Source organism: Mandrillus leucophaeus, unplaced genomic scaffold, assembly GCF_000951045.1.
Source record: "Mandrillus leucophaeus isolate KB7577 unplaced genomic scaffold, Mleu.le_1.0 Scaffold150, whole genome shotgun sequence".
Taxonomy (NCBI): domain Eukaryota; kingdom Metazoa; phylum Chordata; class Mammalia; order Primates; family Cercopithecidae; genus Mandrillus; species Mandrillus leucophaeus.
The window spans coordinates 4,385,148-4,398,192 of record NW_012101477.1 but is presented as its reverse complement, the minus strand read 5'-3'; the positions used below and the strand labels follow the sequence as shown (position 1 = coordinate 4,398,192).

At 55.8% G+C, this 13,045-nt stretch overlaps 1 protein-coding gene across 2 annotated transcripts in view; it reads left to right on the top strand.

Annotated features, from left to right (window-relative positions):
* SRC (SRC proto-oncogene, non-receptor tyrosine kinase) overlaps positions 1 to 8,709 on the top strand; it is a 60,923-nt gene extending 52,214 nt beyond the window's left edge. Inside the window, exons 9-14 of one of the 2 annotated variants that reach the window (XM_011974997.1) lie at positions 743 to 898; positions 3,461 to 3,640; positions 4,910 to 4,986; positions 5,728 to 5,881; positions 6,037 to 6,168; positions 6,459 to 8,709. In XM_011974997.1, coding sequence (XP_011830387.1) covers positions 743 to 898; positions 3,461 to 3,640; positions 4,910 to 4,986; positions 5,728 to 5,881; positions 6,037 to 6,168; positions 6,459 to 6,667 — 908 coding nt within the window. In that variant the 3' untranslated portion in view covers positions 6,668 to 8,709. The remainder of the gene's footprint in view (positions 1 to 742; positions 899 to 3,460; positions 3,641 to 4,909; positions 4,987 to 5,727; positions 5,882 to 6,036; positions 6,169 to 6,458) is intronic. The other variant, XM_011974998.1, reaches the window with a different exon arrangement.
* The last annotated feature ends 4,336 nt before the right edge of the window (positions 8,710 to 13,045 follow it).

Genomic DNA, 13,045 nt, shown 5'->3' with positions numbered 1-13,045 from the left:
TCGGCCTCCTGACTTCCTCTGGGATCACCCACCACGCTCTTGTCTCTTTGGCCACCGCTGTGTGGCTCATGCTGAACCCCGTTCCCTCAGATCAGAACTCTCCAGGGGCTGTCTTGGAATCTTGGGATAAAGACCCCCACCAGCCCCCGAGTGGTCTAATCCCAGCTGCCTCCCCACCTCCGCCTGGTGCCGCCCTTCCCCACCTGCTCCCTGCAGCTACTTTTGCCTCCGCTTCTTCAGCCCTGCAGCTATTCTTTCCTCAGAGCCTTTGCTCTGGCTGTGCCCCTGCCTGGAGGGCTCTTCCCTGCTTAACCCCTCACCCTCCTGCACATCCAAGCTCAGTTGCTGCTTCCTCCAGGAAGCCTCCCAGGACCCTCCTGCTGTTGCGCGAACAGCTCTCCTGCAGTCACATTCATGTCTGTGGTCCTGGGAGGTGATTAGGGAATTGGGGCTCCTCCTTGGACTCCGAGTTCCTGAGGGTAGATTCCCTGGACTTGTTCCCCGCAGGGTCCCTGGCACCCCCTACTGTCTGCTGAATGACTGACTCAGCAGATGCATAAAGCACTGTGGGCCTGTGTGGGGGTGGGACTGTGTGTACATAGATGTAGATGCCTGGCTTTGAGGGCGCCCTGTGTGTCTCCTGAAATCTGTGTGCATCTGGCATGTAGGGTGACACACACTGAGGGGCAGGGAGGCCCCAGGGCAGAAGCCCCCCCAACTGCTCCTCTTGCCTCCTCCTCAGAACACGCCGATGGCCTGTGCCACCGCCTCACCACTGTGTGCCCCACATCCAAGCCTCAGACTCAGGGCCTGGCCAAGGATGCCTGGGAGATCCCTCGGGAGTCGCTGCGGCTGGAGGTCAAGCTGGGCCAGGGCTGCTTTGGCGAGGTGTGGATGGGTAAGGCCTGGCCCCTGCCCTCGGGAGAGGCATCCATCCCCCACCCCGTGTGGCAGCTCTGGGCTCTGTTGGTCCCTTTGCCTTTAGCTGCCTCTGCTGGACGACGGGGCCCTGTTGTAAATCTGGAGCCCCCCAGCGGTGGCTGGCACCGAGTTGGGATGTGGCCCCCCAAGCGCTGTGCCCCAGACCGTGTAAACCATAGCACCTGATTCCAAGATCCTCACAGGGCTGGGCATTGCACAGACCTGCTGTGTAGGCTGGGCCCGGTGGCCTCACTCGGAGTCTCAGTCTTCCCGACTATGAATGGGGCTGGTGACAGTGGGACCTATGGGAGGCTGTGGAGGCCCTGGCCCAGTGCATTGTCCACACACCAGCTGTTAGCCATGGAGAGAGAAGCCTGGCTCGTGGGAGGAGGTGCTGGGAAGCTTAGTTCTGGCATGGTCTGAGCCTGTTAGCGATTTCCTGTCTAACCCTGGAGAAACAGCAAAGCATGAGCACCGTGCAGCCCTGACAAAACCCAGGCCCCTCGTCCACCGGTTGCTTTCTGCTCACACAGAGGGACCGGAGGCCAGGGTGGAGGAGGGACAGCACTTGTAAGCCCGTAAGCCCATGGTGCTGGCGGGGATCACGGTGTGCTGTTTTCAAGGTGGTTTCATCTGAGCCGCATCTCTGCTCAGTCCCACTGCCTCCACTCTCCACCCTCCACCCTCCAGAGTACTGATGGAGGACAGCAGAGAGGCCTCCTGGGTAGAAGGCACTGCAGGGACGGAGGCCTGGAGGCTGGAGGTCAGGCCGTCTGGAAGGGGGAGGCATGGGCTTTGAGCTGGTGAGAGGGGAGAGGGGTGAGAAGCCAGGGTGTGAGCATAGCCACAAAGTGAGGACTTGAGCGAAACCTGGGTGAATGCACAGCGTCAGCCATTCTGGTGGCTGCAAAACTCATTTCTGGCTTCGGTGAGTGGTGATGACCCTGGGAAGGGCCTCACTTCCTCCCTGGGTGCTCCAGGTCGACTCATGAAGTGCCACATGCAGATGGCTTGAGCCAGGAGGGCCACAGAGGTGGGCCTGAGCCCTAACCCTCGGAGAGAGGCCCAGTGACTGGGAGGAATGGGCCCAAGGTCACACAGCAAAGGAACCTTGAGGCCTGCTGGGACAAGAACCTGGATTAAACATGCTGGTCTAGAATACAGCTTCCCCCAGAGCCCCCAGTTAGAAAAGCAGATAGTAGTGAAACGATAACCGCATTACTTACTGAGCCCTCACGGTGGGGCTGGCCCAGTGGTTAAAATCTCATTCAGTCCTCAAACAGCTCCACCAATAGACACTGTGGAATCCCCATTTTCCAGATGAGATAACCGAGGCTTAGAGAGGGGAACTGACTCTCCCATTGTCTCTCTGCTGGCTGGAGGTGAAGGTGGGAGTCAGGCTCTGGCCAGCCTGACCCCCAAACCCTCATGCTTAGGACAGTGTCTCACTTTTTGGGATGGGTGGGCTCCAGAGGTGACCTCTTGTTCTGGCAGCAGCCTCCGCAGTCCCTGGGCCAGCTCCACGTCACCCCTGGCCTCCACCAGTACACATTGCATGCTAACACATGAGGCACGTTCAAAGTCCTGCCAGAGGGAACATGACCAACCCAGGAGTGACACCGGTTGAGTTGGAACCTTGGTCCCCTATCTGTCATGCTAATAAGCTGCTTTTAAGGACTTATAGATAGGCTCTCACTCTATCACCCAGGCTGGAGTGCAGTGGCGTGATTTCGGCTCACTGCACCCTCCACCTTCCAGGCTCAAGCCATTCTCCTACCTCAGCCTCCCAAGTACCCAGTATTACAGGCACACACCACTACCGCCTGGCTAATTTTTGTATTTTTAGTGAAGACAGGGTTTCACCATGTTGGCCAGGCTGGTCTTGAACTCCTGACCTCAAATGATCCACACGCCTCAGCTCCCTAAAGTGCTGGGATTACAGGTGTGAGCTACCACGCCCGGCCTGGACATTCTTAATAATCACAGTCCAGGCTGGGCGCGGTGGCTCACGCCTGTAATCCCAGCACTTTGGGAGGCCAAGGCGGGTGGTTCGAGACCATCCTGGCTAACACCGTGAAACCCCGTCTCTACTAAAAATACAAAAAAATTAGCCGGGTGTGGTGGCAGGCGCCTATAGTCCCAGCCATTCAGGAGGCTGAGACAGGAGAATGGTGTGAAGCTGGGAGGCGGAGCTTGCAGTGTGCCAAGTTCGTGCCACTGCACTCTAGCCTGGGCGACAGAGCGAGACTCTGTCTCAAAAAATCAATCAATCAATCAATCAATCAATCACAGTCCCGACAACAGCTACTGGTTCTTGAGCATTTAATCCTAGTAACAATCCTGTGAGGAGCACCCTGCCATTGTACCCATTGTACAGATGGGGAGACTGAGGCTCAGAAAGGGCCCAGGCTTTGACTGGGTTTGTCACATGGCTGTGGAGGCCACAGCTGACACCAACACCCAGGCGAGCAGATCCTGGATCCCTGTGCAGTAGGAGTTGAGGGGCTCCACTGAGGCAGCCTGCATCCCTCCTCAACAGGGACCTGGAACGGCACTACCAGGGTGGCCATCAAAACCCTGAAGCCTGGCACGATGTCTCCAGAGGCCTTCCTGCAGGAGGCCCAGGTCATGAAGAAGCTGAGGCATGAGAAGCTGGTGCAGTTGTATGCTGTGGTTTCGGAGGAGCCCATTTACATCGTCACAGAGTACATGAGCAAGGGTGAGGCCTGGGCGGCCGGGCAGGGGCAGGGGGCATGAGCCTCGTTTCCCCTCATGTCTAGAATGGGCATCTTCAAAGATGAAATGCGGTAGAGCCAAATCCTGGGTCTCCTGGGCCGGAGTGCAGTGGTACAGTCGTAGCTCACTTCAGCCTCAACCTTCCAGGCTCAAGCCATCCTCCCATCTCAGCCCCCCAAGTAGCTGGGACCACAGGTGTGTGTCACCAGGCCCAGCTAATTTTTTGTTTTTTGTAGAGATGGGACACTATGTTGCCCAGGCTGGTCTCGAACCCTTGGGCTCAAGCAATCCTCCCACCTCCACCTCCCAAAGTGTTGGGATTACAGGTGTGAGCCATAGTAATTTTTAAACTAATTAGTTAGTTTTCAAAATTCCACTTTTTGGAGGTATAGTTTACATATGATAAAATATACCCCTTTTAAGTGTTCAGTTCAGTGAGTTTTAACAAGTGGATTTACTGTGTACCCCTAACCATAATGAAATTATGTAACATCTCCTTCACCCAGAAAGTTCCTTGTGCCCTTTGTGGACAGTACCGTCCAGCCCCAAACCCATGCACCCACTGATCTGCTTTCTGTCATTATAGATTTGTTTTGTTTATTCTAGAATTTATTACATGGAATCTTTTACATCTGGGATGCATCCTTTTTTTACTTTTTTAATTTTAGTTTTTTATTTTTTGAGATGAGGTCTCGCTATGTTGCCCAGGCTAGAGTGCAGTGGTGTGATCATAGCTCACTGCAGCCTTGATCTCCCAGGCTTAATTGATCTTCCCATCTCAGCCTCTCAAGTAGCTGGGACTACAGGTGCACACCACCCTGCCCAGCTTTTTTTTTTTTTTTTTTTTTTTTGGTATTTTTTGTACAGACAGAGTCTTACTGTGTAGCTCAGGCTGGTCTCAAACTACTGGGCTCAAGTGATCTTCCCGCCTCGGCCTCCCACAGTGCTGGGATTGCAGGCAGGAGCCACCACGCTCGGCCTGAAATGCATCCCTGTTGTGTCTCCCAGCAGTTTGTTCCTGTTGTCGCTGAGCAGGACTCTGCTGTCTGCATTAGTACAGTTTACCTGTTCACCTGGAGGTGGACTTCTGGTTGTTTCCCGTCCTGCTTGCCTTTTGTGTGAGAAGCACTGAGTGAGGCCTTGCTGTGCTGGTTAAAGCAAGGCCAGCCACCTGGGAGGACGGGTTTTGGGAATCACTGCATCCTGGCAGAGGGACAGGGCAGGAGCTGGAGCTGGATCTCTCTCTGCCCAGGGAGTTTGCTGGACTTTCTCAAGGGGGAGACGGGCAAGTACCTGCGGCTGCCTCAGCTGGTGGACATGGCTGCTCAGGTGAGTCAGCCCTTCCCGCCTCCCCACACCCTTGGTCCTCAAGCACCCAGTCCCATCTGGTGCAGCCATTTCTGGCCTCTTGAGTGCCCCCTCCAAGAAGCCTACCTTGATTGCCTCCACACTCATTGATCTTGCTGCACGTATTTACCAGGTCTGCTTACAGGTGCCCTGAGTGGTGATTCTGGGCAACAGAAAGCCCTTACCTGGGCATCAGGGGTCACTGACTTACTGTGGGACCTCAGGCCTCAGTTGTCGTCTGTGTAAAGGTCATGTAGCGCTCAGCAGACATGTGTTCGCGCTGGCTACAGGCAGTGCTCAACAAGTGTTTTTTTTCATTTAATCCTCATCACGACCGGGAGTGACGAGGATTGGCTGTTATTCCCACTGGACGGATGAGAAAACAGGCTCAGAGAGACTTGGGCAGCAGGCAGGACCTGGCACTCATCTGTGTCTGGGTCCGCTGGGGCCTCTTTCCATGGTCACCTCGCTTTCCTGGCTGCATCTAATCTTGTGCCTCCCTTTGACCTTTGCCCTCTACCCTCTGCCCTGTGCTCCCTATTCCCGCAGAGCACTGCTCCTGCTTTCGATGCCAACAGCATTTACTGTGAACTGACCTCACTTGCCTGAAGAAGTGTGGGAAGGGTGGGGAAGGGGTGGTTGGCTGTCCAGCCCCGGGGTGCTATGTGGCCCTGGGAGGGCATGGGTGGCACCTGAGCTGGGCTCCCGCGGTTCCACCTGCAGATCGCCTCAGGCATGGCATACGTGGAGCGGATGAACTACGTCCACCGGGATCTTCGTGCAGCCAACATCCTGGTGGGAGAGAACCTGGTGTGCAAAGTGGCCGACTTCGGGCTGGCTCGGCTCATCGAAGACAATGAGTACACGGCCCGGCAAGGTGAGCAGGGACTGTGTGGTATGCTGCGCTTGGCCTGGGACAGGTCACGTCCCGCTCTGAGTCTGTTTCCTCATCTGTCATTCCTCATGGTGCTTATCTACCAGAGTGGTCGTGACAGGAGGTCAGAGCTGCCCCGACCTTTCTCGTTCCTGCAGGTGCCAAATTTCCCATCAAGTGGACAGCTCCGGAAGCTGCCCTGTATGGCCGCTTCACCATCAAGTCGGACGTGTGGTCCTTTGGGATCCTGCTGACTGAGCTCACCACAAAGGGACGGGTGCCCTACCCTGGTAAGAAGGTCCTCATGGCCCGTCTCTAGTCCCCGAACCCATCTGCCCTGGTGGCCTTGGGCAAGTCATGACTCCTGCTGGGCCCGTTTCCCCATCCGTACAACAAAGAAGTTGAGCATCTGATGTTAGGCTCTCCCGATGGTCCATGCTCTCAGCTTTGGGGACAGGACCTACCTATGGTCACACTCAACCTGTCCTAGGCAGGAAGCCCTCGCTGTCCTCCCCATCAGCTTCCCCCACCCCACTTTCCTCACTGGAGCCGGGCTCCCCATGCCTTGCTCTGCCCACAGGGATGGTGAACCGCGAGGTGCTGGACCAGGTGGAGCGGGGCTACCGGATGCCTTGCCCACCGGAGTGTCCCGAGTCCCTGCACGACCTCATGTGCCAGTGCTGGCGGAAGGAGCCTGAGGAGCGGCCCACCTTCGAGTACCTGCAGGCCTTCCTGGAGGACTACTTCACGTCCACCGAGCCCCAGTACCAGCCCGGGGAGAACCTCTAGGTGCAGGCGGGCCCAGACCGGCTTCTCGGCTTGGATTCTGGGCTGGGTGGCCCCTGTCTCGGGGCTTGCCTCACTCTGCCTGCCTGCTGTTGGTCCTCTCTCTGTGGGGCTGAATTGTCAGGGGCGAGGCCCCTCCCTCTTTGGTGGCATGGAAGGGGCTTCTGGACCTAGGGTGGCCCGAGAGGGCGGCAGGCGTGCGAGACCAGCACAGTGACTCTGTCCGGCTCCCGCTGTAGCCGCACGCTCCTCCCCGCACTCCCTCCTGGAGCTCTGTGGGTCTCTGGAAGAAGAATCGGGAGAAGGGCTGGGTCCGGGGCTGAGGGTGCCCTTTTCCAGCCTCAGCCTACTCCACTCACTGAACTCCTTCCCCACTTCTGTGCCACCGCCGGTCTATGTCGAGAGCTGGCCAAAGAGCCTTTCCAAAGAGGGCCCTGGCCCTGCCTGCCTGCCACCCTGCCCCTCGCCATCCGTTCTGGAAACACCTGTAGGCGGAGGCTGCCGAGACAGACCCTCTGCCGCTGCTCCTAGGCTGGGCAGCACGAGGCCTCGCCTGACCTGATGATGGTGGGTGGGTGGGATGAGTACCCCCTCAAACCCTGCCCTCCTTAGACCTGATGGACCCTTTGAGATCATCACTTCCTTGCCCCCATTTCACCCATGGGGAGGCAGTCGAGAGAGGGGATGTGACATGCCCAAGGCCACGGAGCAGTTCAGAGTGGAGGTGGGCTTGGAACCTGGTGCTCCCTCTGTCTTCCTCAGGAACCAACAGTTCGTCGGAGGAATCACGGAAAGACTGGGACAGTCCAGGAGACAAGGGGTCTGAGGATGCATTCGAGACGGCAGATTCCCACTGCCGCTGCCCGCTCAGCCCAGCTGTCGGGAACAGCATGGAGGCAGATGTGGGGCTGAGCTGGGAATCAGGGTGAAAGGTGCAAGTGTGGAGAGAGAGGCTTCAATCAGCTTGTGGGTGATTTTTGACCTTCAGAGCCAGCCGGCCATGAAAGGGAGTGAGCCCCGGGGCTCTGGAGGCAATCAAACAGACATAGAAGAGCCAAGAGTCCAGGAGGCCCTGGTCCTGGCCTCCTTCCCCGTACTTTGTCCTGTGGCATTTCAATTCCTGGCCCTGTTCTCCTCCCCAAGTTGGCACCCTTTAACTCATGAGGAGAGAAAAGAGTGCCTAGGCAGGGGTGAAAGAGGACGTGTTACCCACTGCCATGCACCAGGACTGGCTGTGTAACCTTGGGTGGCCCCTGCTTTCTCTCTGGGCTGCAGCGTCTGCCCCACATGTGGCCATGGCCTCTGCAACTGCTCAGCTCCAGTCCAGGCCCTGTGGCAGGACATCCATGGTGAGCCCAGCCCTGGGACGTCAGGAGACTGGGCTCTGGCTCTGTTCAGCCTTAGGGTGTGTGGTAGATTCTCCCTGGGCCTCAGTGTGCCCATGTGTAAAGGGGCAGCTGACAGTTTGTGGCATCTTGCCAAGGGTCCCTGTGTGTGTGTGTGTGTGCATGTGTGTGTGTCTCCATGTGTGTCCATATTTAACATGTAAAAATGCCCCCCCTGCTCCGTCCCCCAAACATGTACATTTCACCATGGCCCCCTCGTCATAGCAATAACATTCCCACTGCCAAGGGTTCTTGAGCCAGCCAGGCCCTGCCAGTGGGGAAGGAGGTCAAGCAGTGCCTGCCTATGAAATTTCAACTTTTCCTTTCGTACATGTTTATTACCCAAGTCTTCTCCCGTCCATTCCAGTCAAATCTGGGCTCACTCACCCCAGCGAGCTCTCAAATCCCTCTCCAACTGCCTAAGGCCCTTTGTGTAAGGTGTCTTAATACTGTCCTTTTTTTTTTTTTTTTTTTAACAGTGTTTTGTAGATTTCAGATGACTATGCAGAGGCCTGGGGGACCCCTGACTCTGGGCCGGGTCTGGGGGTCCCAAATTCCAAGGCCCAGACATGGGGGGGTGGGGGTATCCAGAATTGGTTGTAAATACTTTGCATATTGTCTGATTAAACACAAGCAGACCTCAGAATTTGATCAACAGTTTATTGAACATCTACTGTGTGCTGGAGAGCGAGATGGGGCGGAATATGCGAGAATAAACTGCCCCTCGAGGGGTCTTTGGGCAGTACTAGTAGCTGGAGGGCTTCAGGTCAAGACAGGGGTGACATGATCAGACTGGAGACAGCTACGGCAGAATGTGGCTGTTTGTGCACATCTGCACCTGTGTTTGGGGGTGAGCACCTGGGAGAAGGACAAGGCACATCACAGGACTTCCCCGAGCATGACAAGTTCAGGACTCAAATGTCCGTGGTGGATGGTAGCAGTGACACTGGGGAGTGGGTGGGGCTGTCAGGCCTGCCTAGAGGAGATCACAAATACACGACGAGAATGCCAGTGTGTGTGCTCTTCACGTGTTTCCTAGGAGTGCAGGGCAGGGGTGCTGGATCGATCCACAAAAGTCCTGAAAATGCTGAAGAAACACCCAAAGACCCTTCCCCTCCTCCCTCCTTCCCCACCACCAAAGCACGCAGTCTTGAAGGTTGATTTGCAACCGTCTATACGAACACATTTATTTTACACAAATATACATCAGATCACACACCTGTACACTGAAGTCAACTCTGGCTGCAACATCGCTTAATTAAAAACGAATTTCAACAAATCATAGTGTCCGGGTCAGGGTGGCATCTGGAGATCACAGGGGTGTGTGTGTGGATGTGCGTGTCTCGGGAGTAGAGATGATCTGGATGTGAGGTTGTGGCAGGTGTTCTCTGCTTGCTGGTGGGAGCGTACCTGGATGCGTGTGCCTTTCTGTTCATGGGAGTATGTGCGTGGGCTCTGTTCGCAGACATGGTGTTTGGATGTTTGTGTGTGAGCAGCTGTCTAGGTGGTCTGTGAGCCTGGGCTCATGGAGATGTGTCCCAGATGTGTGTGCTTGGGCATTAACGGGATGAGGTGAGCCGGTCCGCTTGCTCTGGCTGTGTGTGTACTGTGTGAACACAGATCCACGGGGTTCATGAGCCTGTGGGCTCCTGGGGTGTGTGGGCACCGAGGTGTGCAGCTGGGTTCACGTGGATGTGGGTGGGGACAGCATGCGTGCCAGTGTGGACCCGTGTGAGCTTGGGCTCCCACCCGCAGCGCTGGCCACTCCCGGCGGGACCCACGTGTGCCCGGGGGCGCAGGGCCACGTGCGAGCACGCCGGGGACAAAGCTCTCGCCCGTGCTGCCGCGGCAGGTCAGGAGTGCGCATGCGCGGCTTGGCAGGGTCCAACCCCAACCCCCCGCGCCGGCACAGGCGGGACCCGCCACGGCGGGGACTCTCTCCTCTTCCTTGTCCGTCTGAGCCTTTCTCTGTCTTCCTCTCTCTTGTCTGTCAGTGCCTCTTCAGCCCTCTCTGGCCTTACATCAATTTCCTGTTTCTTCTTTTTTAAGTTTTAAAAATTTCAATAGCTTTTGGGGTTACAAGTGGTTTTTGGTTACATGGATAAATTATATATGGGTGAATTTTGTAGTATACTCGTCATCCGAGTAGCGTACGTTGTACCTAATATGTAGGTTTTTAAAATCCCACACCCCACCTCCCTTGCTTTTTTCTTTCTTTCTCTTTCCTTTTCTTTTATTTCCCTTTCGCCTCCCTCCCTCCCTTTTTTTGAGATGGAGTCTTGTTCTGTCCCCAGGCTGGAGTGCAGTGGCTCACTGCAACCTCCACCTCCTGGGCTCAAGCCATTCTCCTGCCTCAGCCTCCCAAGTAGCTGGAACCACAGGTGCGCGCCCTCATACCCTGGCTAATTTTGTGTGTGTGTGTGTGTGTGTGTGTGTGTGTGTGTGTGTGTGTAGAGACAGGGTCTTGCTAGTTGCCCAGACTGGTCTTGAGCTCCTGGGCTCAGGTGATCTGCCCCCTCGGGCTCCCAAAGTGTAGCGATTATAGGGGTGAGTGACTGCGCCTGGTTGATTTTCCTTTTCTTTCTCTATGTGTCTTTCTGTCTCACTGTTGCTAATTTCTGTCTCTTTTCCTCTTTGCCTGGATGCTGTCTCTCTTTCTTTAGTCCCCACCCTCCCTTTCTGCCTCTCACATTTTTCTCCCCATCCACCTCTTCCCATCTCTGACTCTTCCCAGGCCCTCCCACACCTCCATGCCTTTGCCCAGGCTGTTTTCACCGCTGGGAATGCCCTTTCTTCCTGCTGTACAACCTGGCAAACTCCTATTCATCCTGCAAAGCACATCTCCGAGGCCACAGACCGGCCCTGGGAGCTCTCCCTGATACCCTGGAATCCACAGAGGTTGTCAGCCCGCCCACTAGAACAAGCACTTGAGGGACTGGGTGACGTTCTCCCTGATGGTCCCAGGCCTGGCCACATGGGTAACTCAGGGGAGGCAGGTGGGAAAGTTGCTCTGTCTCTCCCCCTCCTGTCTCTGGCTCCTTCTCTGGTTGGGACCTCCTCACTCTGGGCCTGTGTCCAGTTGGCTTGTACTGTACTCGGTGTGTGAGGGAGACAGAGATAGACACACAGAGATGCAGTGCAGAGGCAAGAGATGTCATCCACTCTGCCTGGGCCATAGTCTCCTGGCCCCACTGTCCCCTCCTTCAGCCCTGTGTAGTGTCCAGGTGTCTCCAGGGGAAATGCTACCCCAGAGCTCCATGTCCCCTCAACCTTCCTTTTCTGCCTTCAGTTGGTTTTACTGTTAATTCTGCATGCATTTTTTTCTTTCTGAGAAAAATAAAATGTTTCCCCCATGACAAAAAATAATATATACTCTTTCTGGCAAAGTAGGAAAGATAGAGGAAAACACAAACCAACCAACCACATTTCACACCCCCTGCGCCGCCCCTCCCATCTGGAGTCTGGGGCATGTCTCCAGGGTGCGTGCAGGGGGTGTGTGGTGTGTGGTGTGTGCAGGGGTGTGCGGCATATGCGTGTCCCTGCTCCTGTGGCCTCCCAGGCTTCGTCCTATGAGCTTCGAAAGTCTCTTTGTTCATCCTCTGCTTCTCTCGTCCCCTCTCTTCCTCCCACCCTAGTTACATTCTCCAGACCAGACTTCATGCTGGGTGCACGCATGCACAGACACGCACAGACATGCACACACACACGCATACACATGCGCACACACACAGAGTTTCTTCTCTGCATTTTCTATCATCTCTGTCTTCTTTTCCCATTTTTCTCTCGGAGGCTCTGAAACGCTGTGGTTCATAGAGAGAAAAAGAGATGAGCAGAGACTCAGAGATTCAGACAGGACAGACAGGAAAAGGGGATGGAGACAGAGGGGCTGGAATTGGGGGTGGAAGGGAGCGGTGGGCACAGAAACTTTTTGTCCATCTGTTTGTCGTCTGTGAGGTCCATCCCGATTCTCACTCCCCGCAGCCCTCCCCTTTCTGCTGCTTTTCCCACCCAGCCCTTGGAGCGTGTCTCCTGGGATCCTGGGGCCGTGTCCATCTGTCTGTCTGTGCATCAGCCTCTGCCTCTCGCCTGCCTCTTGCTGTGGTCTCATTAAATGCTCATCTCTTTCTTTGATTGTTCCACCCCCAGGTTGTGTGTATGGGCACATGTGCCTGTGTCCATGTGTCCAGATCTCTGTGCCTTTGTGTCTGTCCATCTACCTCCCACCTGACTTCCCCTTCTCCCTCCCTCCTGTTCTTGCCGCCATGTCAGTGTTTGTGTGCATCTGTGTACACGTGTGTCTGTGCATGAATCTCTCGCTCACCTCACTTCCCCTGTCCCAGAGGCTCCTGGACTTGGCCTCTGGGGTGTTCTCCTCACTCCCCATCCTGGTCCAGCCTCAGCCTCAAGGCTTGCCTCCTGGACAGTTTCCCTAGCAACCATCCCTGGACATCTTACCTGCAACCTCTGAAAACTCAACTCACCTGTCCACTCCCACTGTGTCTGCAGGGGGACCTCCAGCACAGAGCCACGTGCCCTGGGTGGCTCAGCTGTCTCTCACTTACGCTCTGCTGTGGCTTTCACTTCCTCTTCCCGCTTCTGGCCCCACTCAGAGCCCTGTGTCTCCCTCACCTGCTGTTCTGGCCTGGCTCCGGCTGACCTGTGGCATCCTGATCCCGACCATGCAGGCGTTGCTCACGGTGCCTCTGCCTGACATCTTTCCTTTCTTTTTTTTTTTTTTTTTGAGACAGAGGCTCACTCTGCTGCCCAGGTTGGAGTGCAATGGCGCAATCTTGGCTCATTGCAACCTCCGCCTCCTGAGTTCAAGCAATTCTCCTGCCTCGGCCTCCCAAGTAGCTGGGACTACAGGTGTGCACCACTACGCTCAGCTAATTTTTGTATTTTTAATAGAGATGGGGTTTCACCCTGTTGGTTGGCCAGGATGGTCTTGATCTTTTGACCTCGTGATCTGCCCGCCTCAGCCTCCCAAAGTGCTGGG